The following is a 21040-nucleotide window of genomic DNA, read 5'->3' as shown; positions in this document are numbered from 1 at the left end:
TGGAATGAGTGTCTCAGGCAGGGGGAGCAGAATGTAAAAATGTCTTCAGAAAAGCAAGAACACGGTCATTTCTTGTCATTGAAAAATGTCAGTGTGGCTGTAATATAGAATAGGGTGGGCATGGGAAAGGGGTGTGATTAATAATGATCAAGGACCAGAACCATGCTGAAACATTTCGACCTTGTTTGGAGGGCAACGAGAAGTCACTGAAGGGTTTTACACACATCAGAAAGGTCACTCAGTTTTCAGTGTGGAGAATGGACTGGAAGAGCAAAGCTGGAGGCAGGGAGATGAACAGGGAAGCTATTGCAGTCCTTCAGATGAGAAAAATGGTAGTCTAAACTAGAGATGGCAGAGTGATGGGGATTTCTAAAATGACTGGCCACAGAAGGAGTGTAATCAGTACCAGTAAAGTGAATTTCCTTTTTGATACCTAATTTGTTGGAACAAGAATTGAACCTACCATGTTTTCTTTATGAGCACCATGCTTTAAACAGGCTTAATTCTTAGCAGGAACCCTAAGCATCAAACTAATCTCTGATCTGATGCACATAATAAAGTACATATTTATTCCTACCAATAGTGAATGTGATGTTTATGTGGAAACACAGAACCCTCCATCCCGAAGAGTAAGAGACTGGTCATGATACATTAACCCGTGCTCACTTTAGGAACTAGTCACTCAGAAAACTGTATGGGGGTAGGAGTTCCAAGGAATTAGCAATTACTTCTCTGACTAGTTCTTTTGGTGAGGGCTTCATGTCAAAGTAACATGGTGGGAACATCTAAAACTGGGAAACAATAATCTTAGTAGGAGCTTCCAGAACATCTGGATAATTGACACTGCAGGTCCTCAGGACATACACTTTTTGGTGTGTCAACACTTTACAGCCTTACATAGCTTTAGTAGGCAATATATATCCACATCTATAAAGGGAGGGAGTAAGCAAAACATCAACTATCAGGAAATACAGAGGATGGATATTAATATTGTACATGTTTATATAATGACATGCAAATATTGCACTGCAGTACTCTACTAGTTTCTCTGTATCAGGGATTATAGAGATGTTTCTTACAATCTAATGATGTCATCTCTTTCAGGTTGTGGTAAACGAGCTGTTCCATTAATAGTGAACAGAATAATATCCGGAGAGATTGCAGGCAAGTCTTCCTGGCCTTGGCAAGCTTCCCTTCAGCATAATGACATACATCAATGTGGCGCCACCTTGATTAGTAATACGTGGCTTGTTACCGCAGCGCACTGCTTTAGGATGTAAGTGATTGACGTTAACTTACTACTACTACTGCTACTACTACTGCTTAAAAAAAACCTCTGAGTTTTATCATCTTCTGAGTAATAATCAATGTCCCCAAATATTACTGAGGTAAAATGAGAAAAACTTCTTTCAGTTTCTTTTCTAAAATTGTGTTACACTTACACTTATTTGGAAAGTCAGTAGGGGTAGTAGTCATTATCCTAGTATCAGGTCCTTAAGGTTTTAAATAAAGAAACTGTGGCTGAACAGAGTGTGGAGAAAAGGGAACCCTCCTACACTGTTGGTGGGAATGTAAATTGGTGCAGCCACTATGGAAAACAGTATGGAGGTTCCTTAAAAAACTAAAAATAGAGCTACCATATGATCCAGCAATCCCACTCCTGGGCATATATCCAGAGAAAACTCTAATTCGGAAAGATACATGCAACCCAATGTTCACAGAAGCACTATTTACAGTAGACAAGACATGGAAACAACCTAAGTGTCCATCAACAGGTGAATGGATAAAGAAGATGTGGTATATATGTACAATGGACTATTACTCAACCATAAAAAAGAATGAAATAATGTCATATGCAGCAACATGTATGGACCTAGAGATTATCATACTAAGTGAAGTAAGTCAGACAGTGAAAGACAAGTATCATATCACTAATATGTGGAATCTAAAAAAAAGATACAAATGAACTTATTTACAAAACAGAAATAGACTCACAGACATAGAAAACAAACTTATGGCTACCAAAGGGGAAAGGGAGGAGGGATAAACTAGGAATTTGGTATTAACAGATACACACTACAATATGTAAAATAGATAAACAACAAGAACCTATGTATAGCACAGGGAACTATAATCAATATCTTGTAATTAACGCTAATGGAAAAGAATCTGAAAAAGAATATATATATATATATATATATATAAAATGAATCACTTTGCTGTATACCTGCAACATTATAAATCAACTATACTTCAATTTAAAAAAAAAAGAAATAATTAGGTTGAGAAACAAGTATCTATATCGGCAGTACCTGTCTCTTTGCTTATCCCTCTTGGATGATGTTAGTTCAATTAATTAGTTAAGGAACATTAATCTCATTATTAATAATACATTTTGGTGGAAGATGGTGTCCTATAAAGAACAGAGAGAGACAAGCAGACATGTGATACTAGGCATATAATTTAAACCATCTAGGCCCTATTTTCCTTAAGTATAAAACAAAGCCTTTACTAGAGGACCTTTCATTACTAGATGACCTTCCCAGTCCCTGTATGTGCCAGGATCTACCAGCTGCTCAAGCCCATAAGCTAGAAGTCACCCACACTTGGTCATCTCTCATAGGACTTATGACAACTTTGCCTCATTCACTCTTGCCCTCTAACAATCTACTCTCTGGAAAGAAACAATGTGATTTTTTTTTTTAACATGAGACTACATTATGCTTGGCTTAAAATCATCCAGTGAATTGCCATATCACTTGAATAAAATCTAAGCACTTTATTCACGACGTATAAGACACTCTAAAATCTGGCCCCCGCCTACCTCGCCGATCTCATCCCCCACCATAATTCCCTTGTGTCCTGAACTGCAGCCTGTCTGGTCTAAGCCCTTGAGATGTTTGCCTGAAAACTTGTCACCCCACCTTCTCACAGCTGACTCCTCATCAACCGTGTCTCAACCCAAATGCCATGATCTCAAGAGGCTTATCTAACTACCCCCTTGTACTCTATTCCATTGCCCTATTTTATTCATAGACCTTATCACTGTGGGAAATTATTTATCTATTCATTAATTTGTTTTGCTCTTTTTCCTTCACTGAAATCAAATACACCCACCAGCAGGGACCTTTCTATCTTGTTTGACACTTTATCTCCGGCACTTCAAATAAGGTTCAACATGTAGATGTTTAATAAATATTTGCTGAAGAAATAAATGAATAATATTTTATGTGCTTTACAGTTCTAAAATTCAATAATTCTATACTGAATTTCAGCTCAAAGATGCCGTTTGTATACATTTTATCTTTCAAAACAGTAGCAAAAGACTATATGGTCAAAGAAAACTATCATTGCAACCAAGTGTTTTAGGGTGGAATTTTCTCCTTTATTAGCCTGCATGCAATTATTGTAATGCAGTTCATATATTCTGTTCATTTCTAATCTTTTCCAGTAAATCAAATCCACATCAATGGACTGTTAGCTTTGGAACAACAATCAACCCTCCATTAATGAAAAGAAATATCGAAAGAATTATTGTCCATGAGAGATATCACTTCCCAGCAAAAGAATACGACATTGCTGTTGTGCAATTATCATCCAGCGTCACCTTTACTGATGAGATCCGAAGAGTTTGTTTGCCAGAAGCCTCTGTGTCCTTCCAACCAAATTCAACTGTCTATGTCACAGGATTTGGAGCACTTTTTCATGGTGGTGGGTATCCCAAAATGAATCATGGAGCACTAAGCCGTATTTATGGCAGTGTGATTTAATGTCCATCAATATTATTCTGTCAGACTTTTCCACACAGTTTGGTTGGATTAGTTAGGGTAAAAGAATGGAAATCACACATAGTATGCTCTCTGATGATAATGGAATCAAACTAGATACCAGTAACAGATAATAGGAAAATCTCTAAATGCTTAAAAATTAAGCAATACACTTCTAAATAATTCATAGGTCAAAGAGAAAATCTTGAAGAAAATTGTAAGTATACATAGAATAAAATGAAAATGAAAAAATATCAATACATGCAGGATGTATCTAAAACAGTAAAGAGAGAGGGAAACATAGCAAATGCATACATTAGAAAACAGGAAAGGTCTCAAATCAATAACATAAATTCTCATTTCAAGAAACTAGAAAAGAAGAGCAAAATAAACAGGAAGAAGGAAATAATAAAGGTAAGAGTGAAAATGAATTCTATCAAAAGCAAAAAATAGAGAAAATTAATGAAATAAAAAGCTGATTCTTTGAAAAAAATCAACACTTTCTGAGAAATGTCATTAAGCATTCCCACAATAGTTGAGAAACAGTTCAGGGATGTATAGGACTTATAGGCTATACTTTTTGTTTGTTTGTTTCCTATGGGTTTTTTTTTAATTTAATTAATTTTTATTGGTGTATAGTTGATTTACAGTGTTGTGTTAGACTATAATTTTTATAACTTTTTGCCAACTAGTTTTATGAAAAATTTATGAATTTACACTGTCACCTACAATATGCATTTCAACCCTTCCCGGCACTGGACATGAATTTTTTTTTTTTTTTTTTTTTTTGCGGTACACGGGCCTCTCACTGTTGTGGCTTCTTCCGTTGCGGAGCACAGGCTCTGGACACGCAGGCTCAGCGGCCATGGCTCACAGGCCTAGCCACTCCATGGCATGTGGGATCTTCCTGGACCGGGGCACGAACCCGTGTCCCCTGCATCGGCAGGCAGACTCTCAACCACTGCGCCACCAGGGAAGCCCGACATGAATTATTTTTAATTGATAATGTAGTAGGCAAAAAAAATTACACCAATTATATTCAAAGAACAGAATAATTTGAGCATTTTTAAAACATTTTAGCAAACACACCTGTCCAGAAATAAATCCCGAATTGGCATTCTACAGAAATTAGTATCTATATTAGTTTTATACTGCTGTGTAACAAATTACCACAAATTTAACAACTTAAAAGAGCACACATTTATTACCTCACAGTTTCCATGAGTCAGAAGTTCAGACATAGCTTAGTTGGGTTCTCTTCTCAGGGTCTCACAAAACAGCAATCAAAGTGCTGGCTGGGGTTGTGGTCTCATCTACGGCTCTGAGTTCTCTTCCAAGCTGGTTGTTGATGGAACTCAGTTTCTTGCAGCTGCAGAGCTCATGGCATCTTGCTTCTCCAACACCATTAGCGAAAACTCTCTGAACTTAGGGAAGGCCTAAGCCCTTTTTAAAAGGGCTCACAGGATTAGGTCAGGCCCACCTTGGAAAATCTCCCTTTTTATGAACTCACTGTCAGACTGACTACATCTTAATTAATCTGCAAAATTCCCTCTCCTGTGCCACAGAATATAACCTAATCATGAGAATGACATCCATAATATTCACAGATCCCACCCATACCTCAGAGAAAGGAGATCACATAGGAATCTTGGGGATCATAGTAGAATTCTGTCTACTACAGGGTCAGTTTCCCAATCAGCATATGGTTGATATAAAGAAACTCTGAATGCTTGTGATATTATTGTTTTCCATCATAAATAGTTGTCTTCTGCATTAATACTGGTTTCTATAACTCAGGATCTCGTTTATGATCTGGAGTCCCAAAATTGTAAGAGGTAATGAAATCATTGCCTTTAAATGTCATTATGTATGTGAAAGTTCTTCATAAAATGTAAAGGATAAAGTAAATGTATATAGTTATTTTATCAAGCCAGGGAAGCAAACTAGGCCTGAGAAGTTTCTGGGAACAATCTGGAATCTAGAAATACAAACTTTATTTTTTAAAAAATGCCGTCCTGGGCTTCCCTGATGGCGCAGTGGCTGGGAGTCCGCCTGCTGATGCGGGGGACACGGGTTCGTGCCCTGGTCCGGGAGGATCCCGCGTGCCGCAGAGCGGCTGGGCCCGTAAGCCATGGCCGCTGGGCCTGCGCGTCCGGAGCCTGTGCTCCGCGACGGCGGAGGCCGCGGCGGTGAGAGGCCTGTGTACCGCAAAAAAAAATAACAATAAAATAAAATAAATAAATAAATAAAAATTAAAAATGCCGTCCTAAATACATTAACTGATTGTTTTTTAAGGTACAAAGGTTCCAGAAAAAGAAACAAAATGTTTTTCTTGCTAGTATAGGTATTTATAAAAATGAGATAAGGACGATTATCATTTACATATACCAGATATTAAACAGAATTTTTTTTCTTTAGGAGCTGCTTACATTAACCTCATCCTGTATCAACAATTTTAGTATGAAAAAAATCGGGAAAAGGTCCACACTTCATTCTAGCTAAGATGTTTACTGTAAACACTAAAATTACTTTGTTTTTCCTTAAGGGGAATCCCAAAATGATCTTCATGAAGCCAGACTGAAAATCATAAGTGATGATGTGTGCAAGCAGCCACATATGTATGGCAGACATATAAAATTTGGGATGTTTTGTGCTGGCTATCTGGAAGGAGTTTATGATGCCTGTATGGTAGGTGGAGAGAGATTATTTTGATATCATGACCTCAAAAAATGTATCTGGCTCAAAATGCTCTTTATTTTAGTAAAATACAGAGATCTTGTCTGTTCAAAAATTTATAAATGCAAATCTCAAACACATATTTTTAAATGTTTTATTAAGCAAAACAAAATAAGCAAAGAGTTTCTTTGATGCTATCAACCAACCAATAAAATTAAATTTTCTTAATACCAAAAATCCACAGGTTCATAAAGCAGAGTCCCTTTCCTTAAAGAGCTCACATTTAGAAAGGAAACAATGATGAACAATGAACTATGATGTAATGTTATAAATTATATAACAGAGAACAAAAATTTTTATTAAAGTATAGTTGATTTACAATATTGTATTAGTTTCAAGTGTGGAGAACAAACATTTTTAGCTTGAAGGAACATTTCTGGAACAAGTATTAGAGAGACGATACTTCAATGAGGCCTGAAGGATAAAGAGCACTTACCCTATAGAATAAGAGGGGAATATTATAGAAAAGAGAGAAAGCATAGCTAAAATTCTGAAGGTGTGAAATTATAATTCATATTTGAGGCAACTCCAAGTACTCTGTTGGGTCTCAGCCTAAGGAGGATGAGAGGTGAGAAGCTGTTAATGCTGAGAAGGTGGATTAGGCCATGGTGTGAATATCTAGTCCCCTTTCCAGTGGCCTACTCTGTTGTCCAGCATCTATCCTGCATGTATATTTTTGGACAAAGGAGTAAAGTGTGTTTCTTCCTGGAGGCACTTGCTTTATAATGAGAGATTCCTGAAAACTCCAAGGAGGTGATTCCACATGCTAAAATGATGGGAATTGTATTGTTATCAGGTGGCAGAAAGCCCTGCGCAGAGTCCCACCAATTACACAACATAGACAACCTCTGTCAGAAAAATAGCAGGGAGTTTTGCAAGCATACACGCTGGGCAAGAGCAGAATCTAGCCCCAGTTGCTGAGAATGTGGAGGAGGCATCTAAAATTCAGGGAATCCAAAGAGAGGTTCATGCCATGACAGGCAAGTGGGGGGTGGTGACAGGAACACACTGAAAATGAGAATCTAGATGAACAGTAAGATCAGTGATAAGCCTCTGGAAAGACTGGTGGTCATAAAGAGCTTTCACTGGACTGGGGAGCAGAGGTAAGATTCCTGCCCCATGACTGTTCAGTACATAATAAGGCAAAGCTCTAGTCATAGAAAAATTGGGGAAGTTATCGAGGAAGTGACTCAGGCACAGGGGTCTAAGCAGGAATACAGGGATTGCTACTGGGGTACATCGGGAGGTGCTTTGTCTGATAAAACAGAAGCTCAGGCACCTTACTTGAAGTCAGAAAAAACTAACATCAGATTGACTTTCTGTGTTGTGTACTTGAAATTTGCTAAGAGTAGACCTTAAGCATTCTTACTACACACATACACCCACACACACACAAAGTATTGTGAGGTGATGGGTGTGTTAATTAACCTGATTGTGGTAATCATTTCACAAAGTATATATGTCAAATTATCATGATGTACACTTTAAATATATATGTTTATTTGTGAATTATTCATCTATAAAGTTGAAAAAATAAAATGTGGAAATTGAATTTTATAACTTTTGAAACCCATGTTTCAACTAATTATCCTAGAATTGGTAATCTATACATATACTGTCTAATAATAAAATATGTGGTTCATCAAACTATCTTAAGTAACAAGTTTTACATTTAGCTAATTTTCTTTCTCTTTTTTCTTTTTTTAATTTCAGGGTGATTCTGGGGGACCTTTAGTTGGAAAGGATCTTAAAGATACCTGGTATCTCATTGGAATTGTGAGCTGGGGAGATAACTGTGGGCAAAAGAACAAACCTGGAGTCTACACAAAAGTGGCTTATTACCGAAACTGGATTACTTCAAGAACGGGCCTCTAATTCACTATTACAAGTTAAACATTGAGAGCTGTATGCAGGTCATACATGTATGAGAATCCATATATTCTGTGGTTGTAGTACAATGAAGTGAGATTAAATGATATGTTTTATTTCAGAATCACTTTAATCAATCAAAATCCCATAGCCAATTTGTAAAGGATTTAAATTTATAAGGTAGTGGGTCAGTTTAGCCTGGCTTGAAAAATACAGCAGAGATACTGAGCTCTTTAAATCAGCAAGCTAGAGTATAAAAGAGGAGCAATGCAAATTTTTGAGGATAATCTGTATGATTTTTAGAGTGTCTTTTTCCCTTAAGTGAGAAACTTTTTGAACTCTGAGTTTAGGAAACCCTTACATAATTTTCTATCATTTCTCTAGAGGTCACAAATACTTTTTTCTAGTTCTTACAGATTTTCCAAAGAAATTTTCCATACTTTCAATTTATAAACCCATTGGAGGGATCCTAATTTTTTTAAAAGTTATATCTAGGAAACAAAATATGGTGATAAATCAAGCCAGAGATCTTATAACCTTTGCTGCAAAATCTCCCTAATTTTTCAGTGATTCTTTAACATACATACACACACACACACACACACAGAGAATATCCCTACCTTCAGATATACCCAGAAAAAGCCTGCTTAATGAATATATACAGTAATTAGCTAATCAAAGATGTATTTTTGTTACAAAAATTGGGGGGAAGGTGATAGTAACTTCATGAACAGTCCGAAAAAAATGGCACAAAAATTGGATATTTTATAGATGCGTTTACATGTTTGGACCACCAGGAGGCAGCTTTGTACATTATTGTTGTACGCTTAAATGCCTAGAAAAAATGAGAATTTGTTCATATGTTGAAGAATTAATGAGCATTATCCTTTCACACAGAAAGAAAAAGTTTATTCCTGTGTATTGCTGCAGCCAATTATCTCCTAAGCCTTGCAGCAACAGCCTGACTATTGCAACCATGAAACAATAGTTTTTGTTTTAATTTAATAAATATAAATTTTGAGGACCAACCATATAGAACACATGAACAAAGTGATTAAATGAACCCCCTAAGTGTCTCATGAAGACATTAGGTGAGTCAGGCTCATGTATTCCATGATACAATTAAATGAAGATTTTGTGGAAACTGTTACTCTGTGTGACAATGCTGACTAAACATCAGGGTTTATAGGTGGGGCGTCGTTTACTCATGCAGTCCAGATATAAGCCAAACTGTTAGAAAATTGAGTGATTTTATAACAATCTCCCCCATGTCCTAGTAATAAGGCATAAAAGTAATCCTAAAAGCAACGAAGACCCAACGCAGCCAAAAATAAAGTAAATAATTTTTTAAAAAATCCTAAAATAATCTAAAAGAGATTTAAAATTTATTCACCATAAAAATTGATCCATAACTTAGACTCACAGAATTTTAAAGCTTAGGAGAGACTACACGTCATATGGGCCAGTACACTTAGGGTTCAAAGAACTGAAGCCAGGAAAAGTAAATAACTTTGTGAAGTTGTAGGTAATTTGTATCCCCAGTGGGCCTAGAACCCAGGTACAAATTTCACAGGCCCTTTTCTTACAAAGTATCTTTATGATTGTCTATATTTATTGAATCATCAGCTGTATAAAAATTTCAGTGAGTTCTATTGAATCTGTTTTAAATTGAATTTTAAACGGTGTGATTCACTTAGGCGGCTGGCTGCCAATTCTCTGAACTCACTTCAAGATAAAGCTGCTTTTTCTTATATAAAAATATACATAGGCATATAAATTATTCGATATTATGGTGGCAAGATATAATTCTGATTTCTAGTGTTAAGGTTCAAGAAATGATCTTAGAGTTATAACTTTATATTTCTAAACTGTTTTGTGAAGCACTTAATCCTGGGTCACATGTAAACAAATACTGATATATTATTTAAAATCTAATAAAGTTGGTGATCAGAGCATTCTACAAATAATATCATTGAATCTGTGTTAGGCCAATAGCATGAACCTTTCTTTCAACTTCTGTTAAAAATTGCATTTCTTTTAAATAACTAGTTTGGGTCACTCTGAAGCAGAATTTCTCAACTTTGGCACTTTTGACTTTCTGGTCTGGATAGTTCTTTGTTTTAAGAGGCTACTCCATGCATTGTAGAATTTTAGCAGCACCCCTGACCTCTGCCTTCTAGATGCCTGAAATACACTCCTTCCCCCCAAATTATGATAACCAAAAATGTCTCCAGACATTGGCAAATGTCTCCTAAGGGGTGAACTTGTTCCCTTTTGAGAACTACTGTTCCAAAGACATTTGATTATTTTCAGAAATGCCAGCGATATCTCAAAATTATGACACTGAGCATTCAAAAACTATAGTCTCCTGGTCAAACTGTATGTTCACTATCATGTTCCTAAAAGAAACAGCAGAATAAGTGACTGATGCTTTAGTCAGTGGCTATTTCAAATACAGAGTGATCTTCCCACACACAATGTGCCTAGCGTTTTTCTCATACTCCTGCCTACAGTATATTCATAGAGAACCATCAACCACTACTATGAAGATAGCTTTTCTATGAATATACCCTCTAGTAGAGTTTCTCTATCTTGACCACAATCCACAGCAAGAAATATATTTTACATCACAGCTCCATAAATATGTTACAAAATACTATGTATGAAAAAATGAAACAGAAGTTTCATTAAACAATACCTACCTTATTAAATACAATAAAATCTAATATTTCTATTCTATTCTATTTCATATTTTTAAATGCTTGCCCCACCAACTAAATTGATTTCACAATCTAACAAGTCAGTTAGATTGTGAATCTGCAGTTCCTATAACATATTCTGGAATGATCATTCACTATTATTAACGCCATATTATTACCTCACCTCTTCCCACTGCGTTCCCCACCTTCAACCTCTCTCTACTGCATTTAGCAAATTGTAGCTAGATTATAATGCTATTCAATAATGCTATTCTCATGCACTCAAATCTTCACTGATTTCCCCTTTGCCTGACAAATAGAGTCTAAATTCACATCACCATAGCTTGTAAGGTCCTTTACAATCTGCCAACAACGAATAAAATTTTTGTTTCACTTGTACTCAGTGCTCTTATAACACTGAATGTTACTCTTTATTTCCTGAACACATATATAGTGGGGCATGCAATGTTCTCTTCACTCTATAAGATCTAGCTCAAATATCACTTCTACTGAGAATACCTTTTTTATCCCAGATAAAATTACTCTTTTTGAATGTTTTTGTTCTTCCCCTAGAGCATTTCTCATACTTTACTCTGTATTACAGCTTATATGTAAATTTATTATCTCTGCAAACATTTTAAGTTCCATTAAAGACTGCTTTGCTCATTTTTGTATTCCCTACAGTATTTAGGACAATATGCTGTATATATTGTGTTTAGTGAAGGAATAAATTAATAGAGGTTAATTATGATTTCTATGAAGGAAAGACACCTCAGTTCTCAGTTGTTAACTGCTTCCCCCAGGTCACCTTCTTTTACACTGCTTTACAATCTGTGCGGGTCCTGCTTTGCACATTCTTGAACGTTTCTAAAGATCTCCTGCTCTCTGCCTACACCAGAAGCAATCAAATTACAGTAAGGCAAGTCCCTGACATTTCAGGACCCCCTCTAAATCAAAAACTTTTCCCTATATCCCTTAAATGAGCACATTCCAAACCCATAGGGATATTTGGAAATAAGGCCAAAAAGCAAATCTCCCATTTCCTTTTTTTTGTTTTTATTTGATCTACAAGGACTGTCCCTTTCCTCCTTTTTCTTTCATGGACCTCACAAAAGAGGTCTGGGTACTTCCAAAAAGCCTTGTTAGATATCCATGGTTATTTTTTTCTGATCAAAGCCCTTCTTTGTTGAATTTGCCTAATGGGAAACAATAGAGATAAAACTAAAAATCATATACAATATCTATTTTTGAAAGCTCACAGAAATAAAAGGATTAGAATTTCATGAAAAACATGACATTTGGTTCAACAATTTTAATTATCCATAAGCCTGTCCTTTCATATCCATTAGTAATCAAGATTTAACTGATTAACTTTTTAAAACTGATTTTGTTGTTTTCCAAGTTCAGGAGACTCCTCCCACACCTGAAGTCACTAAATTAAATAAAGGGAAAAAAATCCCAAATGTTGCACTGAAATCTAAATACATACTAATGAAAATGATCAGGGGCTCATGGGCTAAAAGAGGAGAGACAGTAAGAGTGTCAAGACTGTTTGTATAAGTACATGCCTGGGACATCTAAGCTTGAATAAAGATGCTACATTTTAGGCTCAGTAACTTATCCATGAACTGTGGTATTTTGAGCTAAAGCTGGAATTTCTGAGGTCCTGATTTAGAGAGAAGCGAAATCGAAAGACATCTTATAGATTTTTAATCTGAAGATTAAAGCCAGTGGGGAGAGAAATCTAAATACAAATCCACTTAGAAACAAGGAAAGTCTGAAAGAGAATAAGTTCAAAGGAAAGTCTGGAAATTCAAAACCTAATTATTAGACCAACTAATGGAAAAATGAAGCTGATTTTACTAGAGTAACAATATTATTTGCAAAAATAATGATGGATGAGTTAAAGAGACTATCTCAGGTTTATCCACTGAAAAACCCAAAGGTGCTTGCTACATTTCTAAGGTTGGTGCTACAACAGCACCTTCCTCCAGCCTGTACACTTTTCAGTAGACAAAAATAGGAGTCAGCTGGGAACCTCTTAACATACTTGGGTTTTCTGCCTCAGGTTAATGTTGTTGGGATATGTAGGCATAAGCTATAGTGGGGTCTTAGTTAATTGGCATAGGGGAGAGCTGAGGAAGAAAGGAGGCATGTCAACAAATGAGGCAACTGAAGCTGAAAGTTATGAGATTAATATTATTAGTTACTAACACCTCAAAGCAGTCCCACAGAACTTTAAATCATAACACAGGCTAGAAGGATATCAAAGAGTATATTCTACATAGTAGTCTTCCCTAAGTTTAAAAAGTCAGCATCCCTAAAGATGCTACACAAATGCCAAAACATTTGCACCTGATCTTGATACCATGGAGACTATGATGGTGTCACTTCCTTATGGCCTGTACATTTCTCAAGTGCTAAAAAGCTACCAGGGGAATGCAAAATGGTATGGCCACTTTGGAAGAAAGTTTGGCAGTTTCTTACAAAACTGAACATACTCTTACATACAATCTAGCAATTGTGCTCCTTGGTACTTAACCAAAATGAGTTGAAAATCTATGTCCATACAAAAACATGCACAAGAATATTTATAGCAGTTTTATTCATAGTTACAAAAATTTGGAAGTAACCAAGACAACCTTCAATAGGTAAACCGATAAACTGTGTTACAAGCAGACAGTGTAATATTACTCAATGATAAAAAGAAATGAGCTATAAAGCCATGAAAAGACGTGGAGGAAGTTTAAATGCGTGTTACTAAGTGAAAGAAGCCAATCCGAAAAGGTTACACACTGTATGATTCCACCTAGATGACATTCTGAAAAAGGAAAAACTATGGAAACAGTAAAAATATCAGTGGTTTCCAGGGATTGAGGGGAGGGAGGGATAAATAAGTAGAGCATGGAGGACTTTTAGGGTAGTAAAACTATTCAGTATAATACTCTAATGGTTGTCAAAACTCATAGATTATCAAAACCAAGAGTTAATGTTAATATAAACTTTGGACTTTAGGTAATAATGATGTGTCACTGTAGGTCCATTGATTGTAAAAAATGTACCACTCTGGTTCAGGATGTTGATAGTGGGGAAGCTGTGCACGTCAGGGGGTAGTTGGTATATGGGGGCTCTTTGTACTTTCTGTTCAATTTTGCCGTGAACCTAAAATTTCTCTAAATATAAACTGTTTCTCTATTTTTTAACAAAAGCTGCTAGAGCCTCAGAGGCCCTTGAGGATGTGGTAAAATATAAAGGAATATTGAGTTCTGACTCACAAGGAGTTAGTATAAGGGAATTCTTCTGTAGCTTAATTGTGTTGTTTGCAGGAAACATACAACAGGAGAGTTTTCTAATTACCAAGCTGAAAGTCTTTTTATCAATCGGTATAGGCAAAAAAAAGAGGAACTAAACGTATTTTTCTTAAATGAATAGCTGAAAATTATATTAAAAAATTCTGTGGAAACTGATAGTGATGGTGAGGATAGAGATCCAGTATAGGGATTAACAACTTCATAAGTGTAGTGAAGACCTTCAATGTTAGTGAGGGAAAATCAAAGATTAAAATGCAGGCTTTCAGGAGTCAGAAAAAAAAAGGAAAGAAACAAATGAACAGCAGTTCCTCAGATTAACCTAAACTGTGTTTAGCCTTGAAATAGGTGTTATGGGTTTAGGCATATAGATGATATTATGTCACATACAGGGCCCCTGAAAATTCCTACATAACCTGTTGAATACTTTGTATGGGCTACAATGATCAACTGTGGTAACAACATGGTACAGAAAAAACACTAAGCTGAGCACGTCTCTGACTGAGTTACGTGGTCACTGCCCTCATACAGCGGACCACCTATGTACCCTGTGCCTCCCAGGGCCATCTCAGGAGGTTCTGCCATTCAGTGAGGCACTATTATCCACATGATTCTCCTGCTATCCTTTAAGGGATCATGTGCTTTAGTTGGAACCTGGGAACTAGATGTCTTCAAAATTCTCAAGATTTCCCAAGGAAAAACTTCCCTTACCAATCTGTTAACCTGGCTTCCAGGATTAGAGGAGCCATCTGGCAGGTTTGCTTTATCTACTTCAGCAAAAGCAACTCACCAAAAAAGACAGTGGCAGTAACCATGGTAGAACAAACCGTGAAAGTCTAGAGACATGATGCTGGCCCCCCCTCAAAGGGATAGTTCTAAATCTTGAAAGTGTGCTTGATATTGAATAAATACGGTATTTTACCTTTGTGGGAATGCTCTCCTGGAGAATCATATATAATATTGGTCCCTGAGCAAAGATAAGTCCAATTTCAATGACGGAAGGTAGGGGTAGTTTAGAGGAGGAGATTGGAGTAATTTCTGTCATTGCCTATAGAAAGTACACAGTTGTCTCTGGGGTTCCAGACAAACCTCCTTCCCATGTAAAGTTTTGTTATTGTTTTGTTTTGTTTAAGTGACCATGGCAGAAAAGTATGAAATGAATCACTGGGGGGACCTTAAATATTTTTGCCCAACCTTGAAGATTCCCACTTATAAAACTGTCATCAGTTATCTGGCTGGGATCACGTCTGGATAGAGAGAACATTCAGGTTTCCTGTCAGTGCTCTTCTTGAAACTGTACTAAAAGTGGTAACATAATCTGGCTCCATGATACACTACACAATGGTGGTCCAGCACAAACCTTTAGCTAGGCCTCCAACACTCTTCCTGCTTTCCCTGGATGGACAACTGGGAAGTAGGATGGAGACCATTCTAGGTCAGAAGTCATGCCACAGCTGACCACAGCTCTGTTTCCTCTCTCTCATGGTGTCTGAGGCAAAGGACAGTATTCTTGGTGCAAAAGCACAAACTTTACTTCTGGATTTCCATGAAAAACACTCTAAATACAGCCTAGCCCTCACATTGCCTTTCATTGGGCCATTTTAAGAACCTAACCATCAAATAGGAGATAATTATACCATCTCATATTTGATCTACATTCCTCATTTCCTTCTCAGTTAGACGCCTCTGAAAAAATAATCAGATCAACAGACTCCAGCACAAGACAAATAAAGCAAACATTAAAAAAGAAGACACAGACTGAATTCCAAGGTGAGCAGGTAGCTTCTCCCTGTTCCATGACTACAGACTATTCCTAATCATCAAAACTATCATAGTATTAAATGTTCTTGTTCAAAAGCCTGGGAAAACAAATAAGGGTAAATCAGTGGAAATTCACGAGTATTACTAAAAAAAAACAACTCAAGTACTTTCTCTTCGAACAGTAAGTGAGAATTGTTATCTTTGTGTCAAAATGATGTCATCATGCACTTTCATGGTTCCAAATGACCTCAAACCCTGTTCATGTACCTCCTTACAATCACATATTTCACAGATTGGTGAAAGAGTTCAACACTAATAAAAAACCTGGCCATTGATGCTCATTTGAATCAACTGGATTATTAAATATAGGTTTAAAAAATCTTTCAAAATGTTCGTAAAAGATTACACTACCAAATCATACAATTGCTGGATAGTGAGTAGTAAAACACAGAAGTAAACAATATGAAGTTAAAAAGAATTTATTTAAAGAAAAAGAAAAAGAATTTATTTGAATCCCAGCTCCATAGCCTACCAGCTGAGTGACTATGGGTGTGTTATTTGAACTCTATGATGGTTAGTTTTACATGTCATCTTGACTGGGCCACAGTGCCCAGATATGTATCAATAGTTAAACATTATTTTGGATGTTTCTGTGAGGGTGTTTTGGGTGATATTAACACTTTTCCAGCTTTATTGAAATATAATTGAAAAACTGTATGCATTTAAAGTATACAACATGATAACTTGATTGTATATATACATTGTGAAATTATTACCACATTAAGTTAATTAACACATCCATCATCTAACATGTTTTTTGTTTTTTGAGTGAAAATGCTTAAGATTTACTCTCTCAAAAAATTTCAAGTATACAATACAGTATAATTAACTATAGTCACTATGCTAAACATTAGGTTGCCAGGAGTTAGGGGCAGGGGAAATGGGGAGATGTTGGGTGAAAGGGTACAAACTTTTAGCTATGAGATGAATAACCTCCAGGATCTAATACACAGCATAGTGATTATAGTCAATACTGTATTATATACCTGAAAGTTGCTCTGAGAGTAGAGCTTTAAGGTACCCAAAACAACAACAATGAAATGGTAATTATGGAAGGTGAAGGATGTATTAACTAACCTGACTGTGGTAAATATTTTGCAATGTATATATGTATGAAATCATCACATTATATACATTAAACTTACACAGTGTTATATATCAATTATATCTCAATAAAGCTGAGGGGAAAATCAATAGATTGTCTTGAAGTTAGCACTAAACAAACAGAAAAAGAAATGGAAAATTAACCTATTCAAAATGACAACAAAAACAAATCCAACAAAACAAACTCAAGAAATCTGCTTTTGACCATTCCCAGGGACAAAACAGGAAAAACCCAAGTTCTAAGAAAGGTCTGTGTAGGGGGAGATTCAAAATGGCGGAAGAGTAAGATGAGATCCCCTTCCTCCCCACAAATACATCAGAAATACATCTACATGTGGAACAACTCCTACAGAACACCTACTGAATGCTGGCAAAAGACCTCAGACCTCCCAAACGTCAAGAAACTCCCCACATACCTGGCTAGGGCAAAAGAAAAAAGAAAAAACAGAGACAAAAGAATAGGGACGGGACCTGCACCAGTGGGAGGGAGCTGTGAAGGAGGAAAGGTTTCCACACACTAGGAATCCCCCTCGCGGGCGGAGACTGCGGGTGGCGGAGCGGGGAAGCTTCGCAGCCATGGAGGAGAGTGCAGCCACAGGCGTGCGGAGGGCAAAGTGGAGAGATTCCCGCACAGAGGATCGGTGCCAACCAGCACTCACCAGCCCAAGACGCTTGTCTGCTCACCAGCCGGGACAGGTGGGGGCTGGGAGCTGAGGCTCAGGCTTCGGAGGTTGGATCCCAGGGAGAGGACTGAGGTTGGCTGCGTGAACATAGCCTGAAGGGGGCTAGTGCGCCACAGCTAGCCGGGAGGGAGTCCGGGAAAAAGTCTGGAGCTGCCGAAGATGCAAGAGACTTTTTCTTCCCCCTTTGTTTCCTGGTGCACAAGGAGAGGGGATTAAGAGTGCTGCTTAAAAGAGCTCCAGTGACGGGTGTGAGCCGCGGCTATTAGCGCGGACCCCAGAGACGGCCATGAGATGCTAAGGCTGCTGCTGCCGCCACCAAGAAGCCTGTGTGCAACCTCACGTCACTTTCCACACCTCCCCTCCCGGGAGCCTGTGCAGCCTGCCACTGCCAGGGTCCCGTGATCCAGGGACAACTTCCCCGGGAGAATGCACGGCGCACCTCAGGCTGGTGCAACATCACGCCGGCCTCTGACGCCGCAGGCTCGCCCTGCGTTCCGTACCCCTCCTCCCCCCAGCCTGAGTGAGCCAGAGCCCCCGAATCTGCTGCTCCTTTAACCCCATCCTGTCTGAGCAGAAAACAGACGCCCTCAGGAGACCTACAGGCAGAGGCGGGTCCAAATCCAAAGCTGAACCCCAGGAGCTGTGGGAACAAAGAAAAGAAAGGGAAATTTCTCCCAGCAGCCTCAGGAACAGCAGATTAAAACTCCACAATCAACTTGATGTACCCTGCATTTGTGGAATACCTGAATAGACAACAAATCATCCTAAACTGAGGAGATGGACTTTGGGAGCAATGATATACGTATTTTTTTTCCAATTTTCTCCTTCTGTGAGTGTGTATGTGTATGCTTCTGTGTGTGATTTTGTCTGTATAGCTTTGCTTTTACCATTTGTCCTAGGGTTCTGTCTGTCCGTTTTTGTTTTTTGGGGTTTTTTTAGTATGGTTTTTAGCACTTGTTATCATTGGTGGATTTGTTTTCTGGTTTGGTGGCTCTCTTCTTTCTTTCTTTTTTTTTAATTACTTTAAAAAAATTTTTTTCATAATTATTTTTAATTTTAATAATTTTTAAATTCTATTTAATGTTATTTTATTTAATTTTCTTCTTTGTTTCTTTCTTTTTTATTTTTCTCCCTTTTATTCTAAGCCATGTGCTTGACAGACTCTTGGTGCTCCAGCCAGGCATCAGGGCTGTGCCTCTGAGGTGGGAGAGCCAAGTTCAGGACACTGGTCCACAAGAGACCTCCGAGCTCCACATAATATCAAACAGCGAAAATCTCCCAGAGATCTCCATCTCAACGCCAAGACCCAGCTCCACTCAATGACCAGCAAGCTCCAGTGCTGGACACCCTATGCCAAAAAACTAGCAAGAGAGGAACACAAACTCACCCATTAGCAGAGAGGCTACCTAAAATCATAATAAGTCAACAGACACCCCAAAACACACCACCAGACGTGGACCTGCCCACTAGAAAGACAAGATCCAGCCTCATCCACCAGAACACAGGCACTAGTCCCCTCCATGTGGAAGCCTACACAACCCACTGAAACAACCTTAGCCGCTGGGGGTAGACACCAAAAAAAACGGGAACTACAAACTTGCAGCCTGCGAAAAGGAGACCCCAAACACAGTAAGTTAAGCAAACTGAGAACACAGAGAAACACACAGCAGATGAAGGAGCAAGATAAAAACCCACCAGACCTAACAAATGAAGAGGAAATAGGCAGTCTACCTGAAAAAGAATTCAGAATAATGACAGTAAAGATGATCCAAAATCTTGGAAATAGAATGGAGAATACAAAAGAAGTGTTTAACAAGGACCTAGAAGAACTGAAGAGCAAACAAACAGTGATGAATAACACAATAAATGTAATTAAAAATTCTCTAGAAGGGATCAAGAGCAGAATAACTGAGGCAGAAGAACGGATAAGTGACCTGGAAGATAAAATAGTGGAAATAACTACCGTGGAGCAGAATGAAGAAAAAAGAATGAAAAGAATTGAGGACAGTCTCAAAGACCTGTGGGGCAACATTAAACACACCAACATTTGAATTATAGGGGTCCCAGAAGAAGAAGAGAAAAAGAAAGGGACTGAGAAAATATTTGAAGAGATTATATTGAAAACTTCCCTAATATGGGAAAGGATATAGTTAATCAAGTCCAGGAACCACAGAGAGTCCTATACAGGATAAATCCAAGGAGAAACACGCCAAGACACATATTAATCAAACTGTCAAAAATTAAATACAAAGAAAACATATTACAAGCAATGAGGGAAAAACAACAAATAGCACATAAGAGAATCCCCATAAGATTAACAGCTGATCTTTCAGAAGAAACTCTGCAAGCCAGAAGGGAGTGGCAGGACATATTTAAAGTGATGAAGGGGAAAAACCTACAACCAAGATTACGCTACCCAGCAAGGATCTCATTCAGATTGGATGGAGAAATTAAAACCTTTACAGACAAGCAAAAGCGAAGAGAATTCAGCACCACCAAACCAGCTTTACAACAAATGCTAAAGGAACTTTTCTAGGCAGGAAACACAAGAGAAGGAAAAGACTTACAATAACAAACGCAAAACAATTAAGAAAATGGAACTAGGAACATACATATCGATAATTACCTTAAAAGCAAAAGGCTTAAATGTTCCTGCCAAAAGACACAGACTGGCTGAATGGATACAAAAACAAGACCCATATATATGCTGTCTACAAGAGACCCACTTCAGAGCTATGGACACATACAGACTGAAAGTGAGGGATGGAAAAAGATATTCCATGGAAATGGAAATCAAAAGAAACCTGGAGTAGCAATTCTCATATCAGACAAAATAGACTTTAAAACAAAGACTATTACAAGAGACAGAGAAGGACACTACATAATGATCAAGGAATCAATCTAATATGAAGATATAACAATTGTAAATGTTTCTGCACCCAACACAGGAGCACTTCAATACATAAGGCAAATACTAACAGCCTTAAAAGGAGAAATAGACAGTATCAGAATCATAGTAGGGAACTTTAACACACCACTTTCACCAATGGACA

The 21040-nt window shown here is 37.6% G+C and overlaps 1 protein-coding gene across 1 annotated transcript in view; it reads left to right on the top strand.

Moving 5' to 3' along the window:
• TMPRSS11A (transmembrane serine protease 11A) overlaps positions 1 to 8378 on the top strand; it is a 33280-nt gene extending 24902 nt beyond the window's left edge. Inside the window, exons 8-11 of the mRNA XM_030880689.2 lie at positions 1105 to 1276; positions 3452 to 3711; positions 6313 to 6455; positions 8217 to 8378. Coding sequence (XP_030736549.1) covers positions 1105 to 1276; positions 3452 to 3711; positions 6313 to 6455; positions 8217 to 8378 — 737 coding nt within the window. The remainder of the gene's footprint in view (positions 1 to 1104; positions 1277 to 3451; positions 3712 to 6312; positions 6456 to 8216) is intronic.
• The last annotated feature ends 12662 nt before the right edge of the window (positions 8379 to 21040 follow it).

The sequence above is a fragment of the Globicephala melas genome, chromosome 5, assembly GCF_963455315.2.
Source record: "Globicephala melas chromosome 5, mGloMel1.2, whole genome shotgun sequence".
In the NCBI taxonomy this organism is placed as follows: Eukaryota; Metazoa; Chordata; class Mammalia; order Artiodactyla; family Delphinidae; genus Globicephala; species Globicephala melas.
Note: the sequence above shows the minus strand (reverse complement) of the source record. Positions and strands in the feature narration are given on the sequence as shown.